The 13,528-nt window shown below is 42.4% G+C and overlaps 1 protein-coding gene across 2 annotated transcripts in view; it reads right to left on the bottom strand.

Annotated features, from left to right (window-relative positions):
- The window catches only part of LOC146630311 (voltage-dependent T-type calcium channel subunit alpha-1H-like), a 63,548-nt gene that overhangs the window by 6,132 nt on the left and 43,888 nt on the right, over positions 1–13,528 (bottom strand). Inside the window, exons 16-26 of one of the 2 annotated variants that reach the window (XM_085355744.1) lie at positions 11,583–11,894; positions 10,871–10,971; positions 10,491–10,614; positions 9,033–9,101; positions 8,670–8,854; positions 8,456–8,582; positions 5,469–5,594; positions 5,292–5,381; positions 4,649–4,841; positions 261–412; positions 54–163 (exon numbers count right to left, since the gene is read on the bottom strand). In XM_085355744.1, the coding sequence (XP_085211870.1) occupies positions 54–163; positions 261–412; positions 4,649–4,841; positions 5,292–5,381; positions 5,469–5,594; positions 8,456–8,582; positions 8,670–8,854; positions 9,033–9,101; positions 10,491–10,614; positions 10,871–10,971; positions 11,583–11,894 (1,589 nt within the window). The remainder of the gene's footprint in view (positions 1–53; positions 164–260; positions 413–4,648; positions 4,842–5,291; positions 5,382–5,468; positions 5,595–8,455; positions 8,583–8,669; positions 8,855–9,032; positions 9,102–10,490; positions 10,615–10,870; positions 10,972–11,582; positions 11,895–13,528) is intronic. The other variant, XM_085355745.1, reaches the window with a different exon arrangement.

The raw sequence follows: 13,528 nt of genomic DNA, 5'->3' as shown, positions 1-13,528 counted from the left end.
TTCTGAAGGGATGCTTTTTGAGAGCCTCTGTCTCCATGCGCGACTGGGGATACCTCTCTTTGAAAAAGCGCCGAAGACCAAACGCGATGAGTTTCAGAATGGCCTCGATGACGAAAACCAGCGTGAAGACATAATTGCAGTACTTCAGTATCTCCTCGAGGTACTGCAGGACACACAGATACACACTTCTACAATACCACTGCATTGTGCTTCATTACTATGGTTTTAGGACAGGTGGAGGAAGGTGTTGCCATGGTTACCTGAGGTTGGTTGTAGTGCTCCATGCTCATGGTGAGGAGGTTTGTGAAGATGATGATGGTTATGAAGAGATCCAGGTAGTGGCTGGTGCACACGGTGTGGATGCTTCGACGTAACGGAGAGTAGTCGGCGTAATACGGCTTCTCAAGGGCCCCTACACACACACACACACACACACACACACACACACACAGAGATACAAACACAGACACACACACACACACACACACACACACTGAGAGTCATTAAAATGCTTCTGAAAGAAAAATATGATATTGGCTATGAGGTCACTGGTGAAGCGTGTGCCAAGTGGCACTCTGGTGTGTGCGTGCATGTGTGTGCACAGACTAAAAGTGCCACCTCAGGAATTCAGTCCTATCCATCATGCACACACACTCTCCACGGCACCTCAAGGTGTCTTTGAGCAGAAACCCTCGCTGTCTGCTGCCAGACAGTTAACTGACTAAGAGGAGAGCACCACTAGAGATTACACTGCAGAGAGAGCGTACAGAGAGAGAGACAGAAATCTAGCAAGAGAAAGAAAATGTGTGTGTATGTAGGGGTGCTGACTATGCGTGTGTGCACACCTATGTGAAATGACCAGAACTATGTAGACACATTCCCTGACAAGGGAATATTTGATACAATTTTAAGACAATTTAATGCCTCAGGATAAAATTTTAGACAACAGCAGGCTCCAACTGATACACCTCTTTAACTGCTCGTTAACAAAACTATCCACTCAGCCAGTGACATCACAATAACTCAGGCAAGTCAGGTCAAGATAACCTGCTGAAGTTTGCTTGTTAGAACAAAGGAATGCAGAAGAGCATCTCTGAATGTGTTTGAAGCAGATGGTCTACAGGAGCAGAAGGCCTTCACAATCATCAGATCTCAGTCCAACAGAGCACCTTTGGGATGTGGTGGAACAAATATGGAGCTCTGTGTGATGCTTTCATGTGAATGTGGACCAAAATCTTGCTGCGCCTTGTTAAATCGGGCCCTAGCACACTGTACATAATAAACTGGCCAGTGAATGTATAATAGGTCCATGTACTAAGCTCCATAAAGAAATAGCTCCATTAGTTTGGTTGGAGCACTTTTGACTGGCTGACGCAGTGACGCTGGGTTTACTGCCAGCATCAGCGCCAGCATTTTCTTTCAGTTCTCCAGCAGGCATGTTTCCCTTGTTGTTTAAAGCAGGATCATTTTTTTTTGTACCTTTTCCCTCTGCACCCGTTTCTTCTGCTTCAGACTCCAAAGGAGAAGTGACATAAACAAACTAAAACTAGATTTGCTTTGAAAAGTGAGGAAAAGAAAAGAATGAGGAAATCGCTACATAATAAGTCAAGGTTACTCGTCAACACATGCTGGCTTTTATGAAATTTAATGCTGAGAAATAAAATGCTCTAACACCGACAGACCTGATGAGATAGTAGAGCAGAGAAAAGAGACACTCATAAACCACAAATGACATGTCCTACTTTTAGCGCACTCTGACGCACCAGTTCGAATGGAAGCTGATCGTTCCGGACACTGGGAATAATGTGCTCGTGTACAGGCGTCGGCAGACCTGGGCCCAGAATGCTTTATGAATAGTTCCTCCAAAAGAAAACATAATCGTGCCTTAAAGCTGGAAAATAATGGATATTGCTCATCGAGCACATGAAAAATGTTCAACTCTTTTTGGGTTGTTCTCTGTTCTCTCTCTTTGTGTGTGTGTGTGTGTGTGTGTGTGTGTGTGTGTGTGTGTGTGTGTGATGTAGGGATGTATGAACATTTTTCAAAGGAAAAGGAGATGGAAGCTAACGGGCGCAGGCGAGGCCAGAGGAGATGCAGGAAGAGTTATCTCCCGTTGCTGTAGCAGCAGATGAGTCAGGACATGAGAAAGCCACTGCCTCATCTACGAGCTCGGAGGATGAAAAGCTAGAGCATTTCTTTCGCAAGGCACACTGTGTGAAAGCCTTACCTTACACCTCCATGTGTGATTAAAGCCGTGTTAACCATCTTACAAATGACTTATTCTGAGGCACGCTGGGCGAGCTAGCCGGAACTCACTGTGATCTTAGTGCGGAACATGGGCCGAGCGCAGAAAGGAAGCGGGATGACCTTACTTTTCCCTTTGTAGAAATCAACTGATACATCTTCCAGCCATAATCAGTTTCCCCTGAAGCGTATTTATGAATCATCTGCATTTGCATTTGCAGTCGATTTGGCCACTGAAACTGTTCCACAGTGAGAGGGAGTGAAAGAGAACTTAAAAGAGGAACAGCAGCATAGAGAGATGAGGTCACAAAGACAGATGCGATCAGATGGAGAGAGCCCAGGACCCAATGATTAACTGTAATAAATAGCAAAAGAACCCTGATTGATCTATATGTGCTGCTGAACATCGACTATCGACCTGCAGCTGACATCCTGTAGTGATCCTATGTTGTGTAATTATCAGCCCATATGGAATAATGAGTATCGATGATTATTTAGCCCCTATGGGAGGAAATAGTGCACTCATGTTCTGCTTCTGTTTTTTGGAAGAGAGGGAGCAGGATGGTTGCACAGTGATTAGCACTACTGCCTCACAGCAAGAAGGCCCTGAGTTCAGCTCCATCACCCGACCTTCCTGTGTGGAGTTGCATGCTCTCTCTGTGTCTGCGTGGGTTTTCTCCAGGTACTTCTCCCACAATTTGTGATTCTAAATTGCCCGCAAATGTGAATGCAAATGGTTGTCTGTCTCTCTGTGTTAGGCCTGCGATAGACCAAAAAAAGACATTTTACTAGATTTAGGATGGTATATGGTGATGGGATCATTTTCATGGCCAAGGGAGCAAAGAGCAGAGGAGGAGGCAACTCTAGCAGGCAGAATGGAAAATGGTGCAACTATCAGGGGAGACTCTAAAGACTTCTGGGTAGGGTGAAGCCACCAGTGGTTCAAGATCTTTACAATACCTCTTAAAGAAAGTGAAGTGAAAGCAACGTGTGTGTCCCCTTTCTTGAATCACGACTGCATGGTTTTTTTCAGGTGGTTTAGGAATCACATGTTAAGCAGTTACAGGTGTAACGTTTGGATGTCCACTTAAAGCACTGTGCAGATTTTGAGCCGGCCCTCCTGCTATTTTTTAAAGTGGTCCTGAGTAACAGTTCTCCCGGCTTTGTGAAGGTCTTTCAAAGTTTTTTCTTTGGACATTGGCTGCTTTTTCACCCATTTTCAGTCCAGTCCTTGTACCTGACCATTTTCATTTGTTAAGCCGCTGAACACTGACGTGTGAATCATTCAAGCATAAACGGACATCCAGCTCAAGGGATGAACCAATGTTGCGTCTACACATAGCAGACAACTTAGAGCCCATTTCAAATTGTATCTTTAAGGCCTTTACACACCGGACGTGTAAAATTTGTGCAAATATTTTGTGATTTAAAACTATTTTTCGGACTCACCTATTCTTAATAAAGCCATTCACATTGACCACAATAAATGCCAAGTCTGCCAGTAAAAGTTTCAACAGTCCCACTGACATCCTGAAATATGCACAGAAGCAGACGCGATAGAATTTCAACTCCTGGGTCAAAACATGAAATTCTTCCTCCTGCTGCCTTCTCGTGAGAGTTGCAGGAACCCAGAATCTCAGTTTTTTCCTTTTCTTGTTTGGAAACATCAGGACCAGCTGGTCATAGGTTGACATATTTTTCACAAAATCACAGTGATTTCAGTCTATATATATATGTTACGTGACAAGCTAGCGTCCAAAAAACTGAGAATTTCATGCAGAATTTCGTAAAGGCTTTTAGCAAAAACACAAAAAATTAGGTATTATTAAAAGGTTTGACAGCATAAAATAGTATTTTTGCACCAACAAGGTGATTCCCAAAGACCTATTAGCCTTAAATGTGGTTTATCTTGCCATGCTATGCAGTTTTCTCTGTAGTCCTCACAACATTTAAGGAAACAGAACAAGTGGAAGGCAAAGAAAGAACATTATCAGTCATGGATTGGCCTCAACATTACTGAAGCACTGTGGGATCATCCTGACAGAGAACAGAACAACAGGCAGAAACATCCAAAGAACAGCTTTGAAAGTCCTTCAAGAAGCCTGGAGAACTATTCCTGGAGACCACTTAAATAAATTACAATAACACTTGTCTATGAGAGCTCAGACAGTGTTGAAGAATAAAGTCAATACCAAATATTGGCATTCAGGGTTGTCAGAATTGTACAAATTCTGTTTTTGTCTTCTATACTGTATTTCCATTTATATCTCCACATTTCAATAAATGGCTGCACCCATTTCCCATTTTTCTAGCCAAATATGAAGCAATGAGAGGTGACTCAAGACTTTTGCACAGTACTTTACTCTGATGTCCCTCCACCCACTTTCCCGAAACACTTCCTCACTTCTCCTCCTCTTCTCCAGTCGCTTCTGTCGTTTCTCCTCCCTCAGCCGCGCCTCTTCCTCCTCCTGCTGCTGGCGACACTTGTGAAAGTTTTCCACCACCACGCCCACAAACATGTTGAGCACAAAGAAGCTGACAATGAGCAGGAATGAGATGAAAAACAGCAGCATCCAAGGATTGTGGTTTCTCACTGGCTGCAGAGAGAAACAGAGAGAAAAAAGCGAAGAAGAAAGGACAGGAGGTAGCACAGAGACACAAAAGGTAAAAAAAAAAAAAAACAAGAACAGAAAGAGTGATGAAAGAAGGTGAGGAGGGGTGGAGAGGAAGAAAAGGAGAGAGCACAAACAAAAAGACAATGTAAGTACTGAGTCAGCACTAAAACTGCCAGCTCTGTCAGCTCACATCTATTCATCCATCTGCCTTTTTTTTCTTTTCTTTGCACAGCTACACCTCACTCCCGAGATATTTCCCCTTTCACACTCAAACAAACAAGATCAAGTGTTCCTAAGAACGACACAAAAAAGAAGGAAATCACAGGGAAATATTCACTCGCTGAATGAGTCGTTCATCTCCCTGATTTTCACTTTTTAATCCCTCACACACCCGCTCTCCCCCCCGCTGTGTGCGAGACTGCCTCTCCTCACCTGCTGGTCCACACCCATGGCATCCAGGCCGTCGTACATGATGCTGACCCAGCCGTCCTTACACGACAGCACAAAGAGCGACATCAGCGCCTGGCGGGATGATACGCACATAATTCAGCTTTGCTGCTACGATTACCAGCCTGTAAGAGCAGATGTCTGTCCAAGAGTGTGACAAACCTGTCCCAGATTGTCGAAGTTGTATTTCCGCCGCAGCCAGCGGTAACCAGCCTGCAGACACTCAGTTTTATTGGTGATGTTACTTACATTGATCCCGTCGCAGTAGAAGAATTTCCCTTTAAACAGCTGCGCAAGTGTGAGCACAGAGAAAAAAAACATGAGAGAAGACTGTAACCTCAAGGCAGTGTAAACAAACCTTCACACAACAGAGCAGAGGCTGTTATATTGCTGTACAGTAAACAGTCTGCAAGAGCCTGCAGACCCCTGTGCAGAATCACTCCAGCATGGGTGTTCTCATTAGAAGATAACCCACTGATAGCGTGCTTTTCGTCAAATATAAGCCTACGTGTTAATTAGCTTCAGCGTTCATTAGGTATTATATCCTTGCAAGGATTAAATCTGAATATTTGTATTTGCAAAAAGAGAAACATAAGCCATGAAAATGAACTGACTGGCTTTGAGTGGAGTTTTTAAAAACGGTACTGTACATTCATTTCCTGACTTTGACATTTTAAAATGTGGTGAGAGCCTTTAAACCTTAAAGGAAGTTTCATTAATAGATTCTTTTGTTTTAAAGTATTTCTTCTGTTTTTTTTCTCCATACAGGTGATCCAGGTGTTTTGTTTGTTTTTTCTTTCTTCCCCCCCCTTCTCACCATCTCTTCTCCCCTTTGGTTTTCTTTCTCTCCCTCTCTTTCTTTCATTCTTTCTCCCTGTCCTATCCCCTAGTCATGTCTGTCCCGTTTGTAGCACCTGAAAATAAAATAAATTCATAATTATAATAAAGGTCAATCAAATGGACCAATATGGCAAGGCCATGATGATCCACTTGGTAAAATAAATCCGCTTGGCATCTTTCTTGGCCTTAAGACAACAATTCTGATGGCTAAAGATCCAAACGGGACACAAAAAAAAAAAAAAAAAATAAAGTATTTCTGAAGGACTTCAACGCGTGAAGAAGTAAATGTGTCCGGAGACTATCCAGCCTGTTTTAAATGTGCACTTGAGCCTGACTCCTATTAGTGCAAAGATGTTTTACCTCACATTTAATCCCTGAGATATCGTTGCATAAGAAAAATAAGCTCAAAATAGGCAATTTCAACAGCACATCTCTAGTAGGCTCTAGTAAATGAAAGAAAATTTTGGGCTTAAAGTGTAAGAAATAAATGTGTAAAATTCATTACAAAGTTTTGGTAACTCTTAGACCAGACTGCCCTGACATTATAAAGCAGAAAGTTTATGTTAATGCCCTTTTTTTTTTTTTTACTGTGGACCCATTATAAGAAAAATAAAATTTGTATAGTACATAAAGAAAAAACAGGAACTTTTCTGCAATTTAATTGTTTATATATTACTTATTTACTTTGGTGTAGTATGAATGGCCATGGTGGAGGTCTACATCAGTAGCCAATGGTGTAAAACTAAAAAATACAGCTAAAAATTCAAAATTTATGACCTCCCTCACATTTTCCAAAGCCGTCCATTGGGGCCAGATTGGAGTCTTTGCTAGGCCAATTCTGGCCCACAGGCCTTATGTTTGACACCCCTTTACAGCAGAAGAAAAGTATATAATTACAATCTGGTACAAAAAGCAATTTTTGGCCTCTGTTTCTCTGATAGTTTCTCCCTTCATAACAACTCTAAGTTTATAAGTCAACCACCTGGATAATTGAGTTAAGGGCACGGCTACTTTGATTGACAGGTGTCCCAACACAGGCAGGCGTAGCCAATCATCGCTGCCAGGCCTCAGCGCCACTAATTGGAGTCACTGAACTGAACCTCTCCACTGTGTTTGCGGTGTTGGTGTCTCCTGGAGCATTTTAATGGAAATATCTGACAAATAAAATGTCTCCCTGTATAGCACACATTGTCCAAGAAGTTTGTGCTTCAGTTTTGGAAAGTGAACTTTGAGGGTTTTATTAGTCTGTTAGCTTAGCATTCATTAGCAGTTTGTATACGCAGCTTTGAACAAAGCTTGCTAGCACTAGTTGATACCTGGAGCCCCCCACACCTCATTATGATATGTTCAATTGTGAAACCAACCCCCCACCCCCCAAAAAAACATGGCAGCAGCCTGAATGCTAAATGCTAAAGTCCAAATACTTTAGCATTTAGCTTGACATCACAGTGGCTACGACCTAGCTTGCAGATAAAGGTGAAAATTAAGTGTTAATTCATGTTTCAGACTGTAAAAAAAGGTGAAATGCTGATCAGTAATTCTTTTGTGTCCAAACCTAAACAAACTGCAAGCAAAAAAAAAAAACACCTCCCCTTTCAGACTTTCACTGTCCTTTACATTAGAAACACCAATATGTCACTTGAGGGACGCTGATCCAAGCTGGTTTTCTAAGGTAGGAGGAATCAAGCTACTATTTAAAAGTAGAAACAAATTAAACTTTATTTGCGCTTACATTTTTTTCTTTCTTATACTGTACCCTGTTATTTGGCTTCAGAGCTTATTAACAGTCCTAACCCTGAGGTCTGAAACCAAAGCAACGTGATATTATTTTTGATCCTTTATATCAAGCAAAGTGTGTTATTTATAGTTTATTAGCTCATTCTGAATATTAAGCTATTTTAATAAATAATAAGCTGTATTTATGAATTTGATTAGTAATATTAAAATCCAGGTGAAAATCCGATTTAAAAACCACATTCTCAGCACATTCCCCCTGTTGAACCATTGTTGTTGTTTTTTTAATTACTTCCAGGGACTGGTGCATAATCAGCAGCTCATTTGCATTTCCTCCCAATTTTTCTCTTCACTTTTTATTACCTGAAGCTTTCTCTGAGCTCATTTACTTTAAGCCACAGTGATCTGTGTCTTCTTGCAGCAGAAAACACAACGAGCTTTTAATGTTCGGTCATATCAAATCGAGTGAAAATGAGTTTGACGTGTTTTGTATTTTGCTGTCTCGGGGGAAAAATGATGGAGCTTATCTTTAACTGACAGAGGACGAACGGGGAACGGTCGGCATGAACATTTACCTGGACTCCCAGAATTCCAAACACGATGAAAAAAGCACAGCAGATCAAAACAATATTCCCAATTGGTCTGAGAGATGTGATCAGAGTTTCAACCACCAGTTTCAGACCTGGAGCACGACTTATCACCCTGCAGCAAGCACACACACACAGGTTAGACAGTCCTTAATATAATATCAGCAGAGTAAACACAGATGATAATCTCCTTGATTTGTACCTGAGTGGTCGAAGTGTGCGGAGCAGGCGAAGGACCCGGAGGATGCCTAAGATCCGATTACCACCTGCTGAAGCGATGGACACCAGGATGTCCACAAGTGACACAAACACCAGGAGCCCATCCAAGACATTCCAGCTGCTCTGCAGGTACACGCCCTCTCCAAAGTACAGGCCCATAGCTACCACCTGCATGCAGACGCGCACAGATCCAACAAAATTACTGAAATAATTAAATAAGCTAAGGTGTAAAATGAGAATGAAAGCCATTCTGATCCCCACCAGCAACGAAAATTGCCTCTTTAGAATCAAGAAAATGACTTTGGAGTGGAGTGCTTATTCAGAAAATGTTCACTGTTATGGTTACCTTGATCATCATTTCGCCCACGAAGATCACAGTGAAGATGTAATTGGACACACTGAGAAACATCCGCTCCTGTTGCACACACACAGACACACACACACAGGCGTGAGAGCATGCACAGATTAACAGCAGGAAGCGCATTCGTCAATTTAAAGGCTTTGTAGCCTTAGCTTTGATTCTGGAGCACAAAGTGTTGCATAACGAGCTAAGAAAAAAAATGCACAGCAATCGCTGTAGAAACATAATAAAAGCATACTGGGAACAACACGTGTTGTTATAGAGACTCTTACATCAGCTACAAGCACATGAGCTCTTGTAGTAAACAGCCCCTCTTTGTGTGCGTGGTCATGCAAAAGACGTATGCTGCTTCTGTATTTGTGAGCCGTGAGTCATGTCTTGAGCTGTTTAAGGTTTAGATTACAGTGCTGCGCGAAAGTCCTGATCTGCCACTTTTTCTAGGAAACTGAGAAATAGAAGTGGCGATTTATTGAAACATGTGCAAACATAAATAGAAACGCAGTATATAAGTTGAAACAGAGTTTGGCTTCAGGAACAGTTCTCCAGGCTTCTTAAAGGACACTTAAAACTCTTCTTTGGATGTTTCTGCCTTTTGTTCCCTTTTCTGTCAAGATGATCCCGCACTGCTTGGATAATATCGAGGTCCGTGCTCTGGGGAGGCCAATTCGCTGTGCGTTTTTCTATCCAGGTATGCTTTTACTGCATTAGCAGTGTGTTTGGGGTCATTGTGATAATGGAAAATCCAACTACTGCCAATCAGATGCTTTCCAGATGGTATTGCATGGATCAAAATCTTATGGTGTTTCCACTTCTATTCTTTTAGCTCATAACTATTTGGGAATCTCCTTACTGGTGCACAAATAATATTTCGACAACTGCCAAATTGTGGTATCTTTAGCAGTTTTATAGGTTCAACTAAAGTAATGGAAGCAACAGGCTGTTAATGACAAAGTGCTTAAAGATAAAATTCAAAGTTGCTTCTTTGCTGTGTTGTCTGTTATCTCTAAACACAACACTGGTTCAGCCCTTGAGTTAGGTCAGTGGTTCAGTCATTGCTCAAGACTACTTTAAAAATGAAAGTCTGGATCATATGAAGCAAAATCTAAAGACTTTTGGGGTGGCTCAAGACTTTTGCACAGTATTGTAGCTGTTACGTTCAGACTTAATCTAAGCACTTAGACTAATGCATAATGAGTTCAAATCTGTCAAATCATCAAATAAAAAGCACAATGAAGATGGAAATTATATCAATAATATCCAGTTAAACCAACCAAGGAAGACAAGAAACAGAGTTTCAGTGTAAAATTACATCCATTAAGTCCGGGTTAAAGGTTAAAGGTCAGGGTCTGGAATGTCGTTATGATGGTGCTTATGTCAATACTTCTCCTTACAAGTGTAGTAACCGTGTGTGTGTGTGTGTGTGTGTGTGTGTGTATGAGGTACCATGCTGTGTGGCTGTATGTCAGGTCGCTCCAGGGCGATGGTGATGCAATTAAGGAAGATGAAAAGCAGGACGATGTGATCAAACATCTTGTGACCTATGACCCTCTGACACCACAACCTGAACCTGCAGAGAGACGGTGTGAGAAGAGAAAAGGATCGGCAACAACCCCAGTGTTTATTTTCTATTCAACACATCACCTGCATCACTTCCATTTCTGCCAGGTTTAATTGATAAAAGTACAAGTTGTAGAACCAAGCTTTAGCTGTCACCTTCACACTTTAGCTGTGAATTTTTACACATGCGTGCAGTTAAGGCCACCTAGGCCACCCTGGAGAATATCAGGGGCTGTGCATAAACGTGTGTTTGTGTGTATCTTTACTGGTTGTGTGGAGCGAACAGATAGAGGGACCATTCTTCATGCTCCAGGCACCACTGAGGCTCATATGGCTCCAGTATCTTCTTCAGCCTCTTACATAAACTCTGGAATGAACACACAAACAGACGAATGACATCGCAGCGTACACTCGTTACGTTACAACAATCAGCATTGCTCCAAAAGTTGATTCTGTTCATCTGGACGTAGCGTTTTGTGGGAGAAAATCAGAAAATCAGTATTGCTCATCATCTTATACACCCATGATACCGCAGAATGAAGTCATTTTCATTTCTATCCAAGGTTTTTTCTTTCTTTCTTTTTTTTTTTTTTTGCAGCGACCTCGTGTGCATGCACAAAAAATTCCAACACAGCTATTTTTTCAAACAATATTCCGAGTCATTCTTCCACCCGGATCTAATTTAAATTCAGCTAATTAAATTTTTCTAAGAAACAAAAGTGTCTTAAGGTCAGCCAGGTTGGAATTTATGCCTTTGCGGGATAATTAGCAGCAGCTTTTGAACTTCTGAACATGCCCAAAACAAGCTCTTTTATGAACTTGTTTTATCTAGGAATAACAGAAATGGGACACCATCAAAATGCCTGCTCCCTCTGATTGGAACACACGCCAATTAAAACTGCCCGAGTCTACATTTACATATATATTATATGGTTTTCCATTTGCTGAGACAAATTCATGAAACAAATAGGCATTAACCTCTTCAATCTCCTCTTCCTCTTGATCGGTGTGGTTATGCGATGTCAGGGGAGCATCGTCGTAGCAGTGGTCTGGCAGGTGGAAGGTGGTGCCGTTACAGTCTGGGGAGAGGAGCATTGGCACCTGCAGGTACTCTGACTGGTCCAGAGACTGCTCCCTGCTGCTGGCTTTGGAGCTTGAGTATGTGTCGGACAGCAGGGACTCCATTTCTCCAGACTGGCTCTTCCTGTGGAGGCTGGGGGCTCGGCCGATGCTGATCCAGCTGGAGCGACGGCTCTCTGGCCCGCTGTCCCACAGGGACTGTGAAGACAACTTAGAACAAAACCAGTGCCTTGTTGGATTTCTGCCTTATCTTTCAAGTGCAAATAAGGATTTCATTCTTCACAGATTAAAGCTGCCCTGTAGAGTTTTTGGCCATTAGCAGTGCAGCGGGGTGATGTTTTCATGAGTGGGCTCCTATTTTGTTTGTATCTTGTGCTCCTTATCAACCTCTACATGGAAATGACCAGGATTTGCGCTAATGATAAGTCTGTTTGGCCCAGCACAGTTATTAAACTTACTGAGAAACAGGGTAAATCAACAGGATGATATCTGATAACATTTTAAGAGGTTTCAGTGCAGAAGCTAGCCACAGCGAGCAACCACCTGTAACCATTTGCCAGTGGAACATACAAGGACTTGAATAACCTAGCCTTATCTTATCTTAAAGACTTTATAGTACCATGTCACCCCAATAGAGTACTTCACTTTCAGACTGCTGGTTTACTTGTGGTTCCTAGGATATATACACGTAGAATGGGAGGCAGAGCCTTCAGCCTTCAGTCCCCTCTTCAATGGAACCAGCTCCCAGTTTAGATTCGGGAGAAGGACACCCCCTCTACTTTTAAGATTCAGCTTAAAACTTTGCTTTTTAATAAAGCATATAGTTAGGGTTGGATCAGCTAACCCTGAACAAACCCTCAGTTATGCTGCAGAATGCTGGGGGAGTTTTTCTTTGCGACTATTGCCATGTTCTTGCTAATAGTGGTTTTAAGGTTGTAAATAAAACTGAACTCAATTGAACTGAATTCGCTCAATGGTCCATCAATACACTTTTCTTTACAACCTGTCCTTTAGCCTGTCCACAGTTACTGCTGTATCTGCAAGCCACTTTGAAACCCGCCTCCAGACCAATTTGTCCTTTCCATCCGTGTCTCACATAACCATTGTCATATCTGTCACCACTGACGTTGCCTGCTTTGTTCTATTTCTGGTCATGCTGCTGCTCTCCTCCTGCATTTTTTAACTAAGGGTGTGTTCACCGTAGGCCATCTGTTCCCCAGCACATCTGACCCCAAAGTCCAGCTCATTTCACTAGTGCGATTACTAGTGCGCGCCATTCGCAGTTAAGTGAACTGTGCCCTGTCTGGCTCGAATAGGTGGTCACAGCTGAGCTTCAGTTGAATTCAGTGATGGTACGCATGTAGTGTGATGACCATCCAAGCACAGAACTGCGCCACTTGCTCAATAGCAGCTGCCTCTGTCAAAATCCCTGCTTTAATAACAAATCTACAGGGCATAAGAACTGGCCCAGTTAAGCCACAAACTGCATAAAATCATGAACCCCTTGTGCTCTGCAAGAACGCTTTTTAAGAGTGCGTGTCTGAAAAACGGGAGAGAGCACGAGAAAGGAGTCGGGACAGACTGAAGTGGACCTGGCTCATTAAGGGCAGACCAGCTGGGGAGCGATCAAGCTCCGGCACAATGCAAGGCAACCGTGACCAGTCTGAATCCACCCTTGGAGGACATGTTTTAATCAAGATAGGCTAAAATTTTCAGCCACCTCACTTCAGTCTGAAACATCTTCTGAGTCGTTAGCATCAAATCTCCTAAAAGCAACGTGAAACGAACCTGACGTTGAGCTCAAGCATTAAGCTTAGCCGTGCATAGAAGGAGGGCTACATGAC

The sequence above is a fragment of the Diplotaxodon limnothrissa genome, linkage group LG6 (assembly GCF_057381915.1).
Source record: "Diplotaxodon limnothrissa isolate DT_005_m linkage group LG6, D_limnothrissa_male_GT1.1, whole genome shotgun sequence".
NCBI classification, from domain to species: domain Eukaryota; kingdom Metazoa; phylum Chordata; class Actinopteri; order Cichliformes; family Cichlidae; genus Diplotaxodon; species Diplotaxodon limnothrissa.
The sequence above is the reverse complement of the archived record's forward strand: the minus strand, read 5'-3'. Positions and strand labels throughout refer to the sequence as shown.